Genomic DNA, 5,746 nt, shown 5'->3' with positions numbered 1-5,746 from the left:
ATCAATACAAAAGCGGCGGACGCTTCAGGCGTCCAAATTAAAGTGCACAGCATCAAGCGCGATCTCTCAGGTCTGCTCCATACCTATGACATGCAAAAACGACGGCGAGCAGTCTTCAGGCTTGCAATTTAATGCAACCAGCAGCGATGCAATGGAATCGCAACCCGATACCCCAATGAATTGAGGCCAGCGCCTCGGCCACGCTCTTATCTCGATGTGAAGTATTCTGTCGGTGAGTGCGCCGCGGTCGGGTGCACGCAGCGCTCGCATCCTACATAACACCGAGTTCATCAGCCGCGATCTTGGCGTCGCTGCGACGAGCTTCAGGTTTTTGTCGGCCAATTACGGGTCAGCACGCTGAGGTACTCTAGGCATGGGATAACGCGGGTCAGAAACAGCTAGACAAGCAAACAGGAACTGCAGACAGCAACAGCAACAGGCACCTTAGGATTATGACAATAGGCCCTCAGCAAAGTAGCTGGAGAGCCAAGCACGCTACACCTAACCACTTTAGACACATATAACTCTTAATACATAAACACGTGGCTACCTACCTGGTGGTGGGACCTAACGCTAAGACTAACTACAATACCAGCTGAGATTTCAGGACCTATCCCTAAGCGCCTAAACTAACAATATACCCTAAACCCCATGACCCTTAAAGAAGTGAACCCTAACCACCCATAACCCATATAACTGGCCTAACCCTAACCCACCCTACCCAACATAACCCTAACAGTAATCCATAACCCAAACCCCATAACCCTAACATTCAACCCTAACCCCATAAACCATAACCCGTAAACCACACTAAATCCTAAACCCTAACCCTAACGCACCCTACGCAATTCCTGACCCTACCTAACCCTAAAAACAACCCTAATCTCTAACCCTAACAACGTCCCTCACCATAAACCAGGCCCCACACAATGCTGACCTCTTGACCCTAACCCATATCCCCGACCTAAGCCCATAACGCCATCACACCTAAATCCTGATCCCTGAACCTCCATAACCTCGGTACATCTAACGTCCCTCATGTAACCCTAACACTAACATAACCCTAACCTCATCACTAAACCTAACAAGACCCTAACCCTCATGCTAACCCTAACAGCTAAGCATAAATCCTGACCCACCTCTAGTACCCTAATCTAACGCCTACAACAACGCCCTGAACAAGACCCTAAACCCTAATATAACCACTAACATACACCCTAACCCACCACTGAACCCTTAACCCTAACAAAAGACCCTAACCCAATACACCCCTAACATAACCATAAGCCCACTCTAACCCTAAACCTAACCCCACCTAAACGTAATCCTAACCCTTAACCCTGACCCTCATGTAACCCTACAATAACAAAACCTAACCCTAATCCTAATCCCTACACATAAGAACCCTAACCCTCATTAGGTAACCCTAACATAACCATTACCACCCATCCTAACCGCACCCTAACCCTCATGTAACCCTAACATACCTAACCATCCTAACCCTAAACCCTAACCCTAACCCTTCATGTAACCCTAACATTAACCCGTAACCCGATCCTAAACCCTAACCTAAGCCCTAAACTCTCGTGTAACCCGAACCCTAACATTAATCCTAACCCACCTTAACCCTTAACCTAACCCTAACCCTTAACCCTTATGTAACCCTAACCCTAACCCTAACCCTCATGTAACCCTAACCCTAACCCTCATGTAAACCCTAAACCCTAACTATTAACCCTAACCCCCTAACCTCTAACAAAGACCCTAACCTCATGTAACTCCTAACCCTAACATAATCTAACCCAGCTCCAACCTAATCCTAACCCCTACCCCTGAACATAACCCTAACCCACCCAACCCAAGTCCTAACCCTCAAGACCCTAACCCAAACCCTAACAACCCGATGAACCCATAACCATAACGATTAACCCTAACCCTAACATAACCCTACCACCACTAACGCACCACCCTATCCCCCTGACCTAGACCACTAGACCCCACCCACTCAGTTCCAGCGCGTAACCTGGGAGCTGCCGAAGCAGCTCCCCCCGCGGCAGTGTGACGTAGCAGACGTATGGGGCGTTGGCCGGGACCATGCTCATACATCCACCAGGGCCCCGTGTTCTTTTTCAAGCTCGGCCCACGCGACTTGTTTCTCATCTTGCCAAACTTCCTGCAGCGCCTCCACCAGCGTTCCACTATGGGGCACAGAGGCGGGAGTCAGGACCCCAAATAGGGAGCACAGGGCTGGAATGGGGCAATGGGAGGAATACAGGGCTGATATTGGGCTGAGTATGGGGCTGATGATGGCGGTCCAAGGGCAGGAAGGGGAGAAGGGGGATGGGATGGGGAGGGCTGAGGGAGTGGGGAGGATGAGGGGACACCAACCCAACCTAGTCCCAACCCCAACACCATCCAACCCCAATCCCGACTCCCCCAACCCCAACCCAACCCCAAACCCCCCAATGACCCCAACCCCAACCTGCCTCCCACACCCTCGATTACCAACCCGACCCCAACACCAGCCCGATTTCCAACCCCAAATTCTCCTGCACCTCGTCAAATCAACCCAACCCAACCTCTGACCCTGGATCTCGCTGAACCCAACCCAAACCAGACCTCGACCCCCCCCAAAACTTCCCCAACCCAACACCAAACCAACCAATCCAACCCCACCCCCGCGACCCCAACCCCAACCTCAATACCACATCTCCAAACCCAACCCCTCTCTGCTGACCCCAACACCCAAATCCAACACCAATGCCGATAACCCCAAACGCCGCAAACCCTGCACTCCCAACCTGATCCCCAGCCGCCAATCCACCCCGAAACGTCCAACACCCCAACACCAACCGTGGCCCCCAACCCAATCCCGAACCGTGTTACCTCAACCGTCCAACACCTGAGGACGTCTGCTCTGGGTCTGTGCACCCCAAACCCTCCCCAATCTCCAAACCCCATCCACAAACCAGAACCCAACTCCCAAGCCCAACCCCAATCCCTGAGACCCAATCTCCAAACTCCTCTCTCCGCCAAAACCAATCCCAAGCCCCAACCCCACCCCACCTGATCCCGACCCCAACCCAACCACATCCAACCTCCAATTTCTGTCTGGGACCTTCGAACCTGACCCTCGCACCCCCCCCAACGTCGCCTCCATACCAACCCCGAACATCAACCCCATCCAACCCGACCCCGACCCTGTCCCCCTAGACCATCCAACGCAGAATCCAACCCCGAGACCCTCCCCCAACCCCCGAACCCACCTCCACTCGCCCAACCTGGTGCTTATCCCATTCAACCCACCCCTGACCCATACCCCACATTTCTGACCCCAACCCAATCCAGACCCCAACCTCAACCCCAACATCCAACCCCAAGTCCAGATCACATCGCGCCTAAACCCCTGACCCAACCCCAAACTCTGACCCCCACCCAACCTCCCACCAATCCAACCCCAACCCAAACTCTGACCCCCAACCCAACCCTGACCCCAACGCCCAACCCCATCCAACCCCAATCCCGATCCCGACCCAACTCCGACCCCAACTGATCCCGACCCCAACCCCAACCCAAGGCCCCCAACCCAACTAACTATCCCAACCCTGACACCCCCCTGACCCCAACCCAACCCGACCCCAACCCAACCCTGACCCCAACCCCAACCACATCCAACCCCAACCCCCGAACCCAACCCCAACCCTGACCCCAACCCAACCCAACCCAAACCAAACCCCAGCCCCAACCCCAACCCGACCCCGACCCCACCCCCCTGATCCCAACCCCGACCCAACCCCATCCTGACTCCAACCCCAACCACATCAACCCCAATCCCGACCCCCCCCAACCAACCCCAACCACGACCCCAACCCCAATTCAACCCAACCACAACCCCAACATCAAACCCCATCCAACCCCCACAACGACCCCAACTCAACCAACCCCAACTCCATCCAACCCCCAACCCCCGACCCAACCCCAACTCTGATCCCAACCCAATCCCGATCCGACCCACAACCCGACCAACCGACCCGACCCCCACCCCCCCCTGATCCCAACCCCGACCCCAACCCGATCCTGACCCCAACCCCAACCCCATCCAACCCCGACCCAACCGACCCCTCCCCTCCCCCCCCACCTCTCCCGTATCCGTGCGTGTGCCGCGCGAAGCTCCTCAACAACGGCCTCCACCGCCCTCCCTGAGCACGGCGGGCGGCCCGGACCCGGCCGGTGGGGGCGGGGCGGAGGCGGCGGGGCCTTGTAGGCCCAGCGGGGGCGGCGGCGGCGGCAGCGCCAGGCCCGGGCCCAGCCCTGAGCCCAGCACCGGAACTAACGGGGCCGGGGGGGCGGGGCACGGAGACACCGTGACCCCGGTGACGCCCGGTGACCCCCGGTGACCCCGGGCCGTAGGGCGCGTACGTCCCGCACACCCCGGGCTGCAGCCGCTGCGTCCGGACCGACTCCATTAGAGCTCTGAGGGGATGGAGCTGTCAATCAGTGAGCACACAGCCAATGGGAGTGGAGAGCGAGCTGTCAGGGGGCGGGGAGAGAGGTGGGAGTTGGCCAATAGGGTGATTGTAACGGAACTCGGAGGCGGGGCTAAAGGAAGGAGACCAATCGCAGCGCGGTGGGCGGGGACAAGAGGGGAGCGGACCAATCGGAGGGTGTGAGGGCGGGTGACGGACACAGGAAGGGGCGGGGGCCTGAGGGATCAGAATGCAAATCAGGCGGGGCGGAGGTGGTATTGGACGGTGAGTCTGACCCAATCAGAGCGCTCCTCACCGGGACTATGGGGCGGGGACTGTTCCAACGGCCCAATCGCAGCCTCTGTTTTGATCCTTAGGGGCGTGTCCAGCCAATAGGAGGAGGATCCTCCACCCACCAGGGGGCGCTCGGTCTGTTTCTGACCCACATCGACTTCCGGTACGCCGCCGGAAGTGCCCTCACTGCATCGCCGTGACTGCGGAGCACCATGGAGACGTGGGTCCGGTTCAGCGCCCAGAGCCACGGCCGGGAGCGGCTGCTCAGGTGGGAACAGCGGGACCGGACCGACACCGGGCTCACCCCGTCCTGGGCCCGGTCCGGGTCCCGGTGTCGCCCCGTTTTGGTCCCGGTTCCCCGTTGCAGTTCCGCTGTTGGCCGCAGGGTGGCGCAGTTCGCGTGTGTTTTGGTCGGGGACGCGCTGAGGAGGAACGGGGGGAGCGCCGCCATCTTGGATCACGTGACACGGCTGGAGGCGCATCTGGGGCTGGGAAGGAAACGTCAGTGGGACAATGGGAGGATACGGGGGCAATGGGATCCTATGGGACAATGGGAGGCTATGGGGGCAATGGGGTCAATGGGATCCTATGGGACAATGGGAGGCTACGGGAGCTATGGGGGCAATGGGAGCCTATGGGATCCTATGGGGGCAATGGGGGCAATGGGAGGCTATGGGACAATGGGAGGCTATGGGGGCAATGGGGGCAATGGGAGCCTATGGGACAATGGGAGGCTACGGGGGCAATGGGGGCAATGGGGGCAATGGGATCCTATGGGGTTAATGGGATCCTATGGGACAATGGGAGGCTATGGGGTTAATGGGAGTCTATGGGGGCAATGGGATCCTATGGGATCCTATGGGGTTAAGGGAATCCTATGGGGTTAATGGTGTTAATGGGATCCTATGGGGTTAATGGGGTTAATGGGAGTCTATGGGGTTAATGGGATCATATGGGGTTAATGGGATCCTATGGGGTTAATGGGG

The 5,746-nt window shown here is 57.6% G+C and overlaps 1 protein-coding gene across 1 annotated transcript in view; it reads left to right on the top strand.

Moving 5' to 3' along the window:
• Positions 1–4,799: 4,799 nt before the first annotated feature.
• The window catches only part of PEX11B (peroxisomal biogenesis factor 11 beta), a 7,300-nt gene continuing 6,353 nt past the window's right edge, over positions 4,800–5,746 (top strand). The window contains exons 1-2 of the mRNA XM_032449151.1: positions 4,800–5,028; positions 5,146–5,261. Coding sequence (XP_032305042.1) covers positions 4,973–5,028; positions 5,146–5,261 — 172 coding nt within the window. The 5' untranslated portion in view covers positions 4,800–4,972. The remainder of the gene's footprint in view (positions 5,029–5,145; positions 5,262–5,746) is intronic.

The sequence above is a fragment of the Coturnix japonica genome, chromosome 25 (genome assembly GCF_001577835.2).
Source record: "Coturnix japonica isolate 7356 chromosome 25, Coturnix japonica 2.1, whole genome shotgun sequence".
Taxonomy (NCBI): Eukaryota; Metazoa; Chordata; class Aves; order Galliformes; family Phasianidae; genus Coturnix; species Coturnix japonica.
The sequence above is the reverse complement of the archived record's forward strand: the minus strand, read 5'-3'. Positions and strand labels throughout refer to the sequence as shown.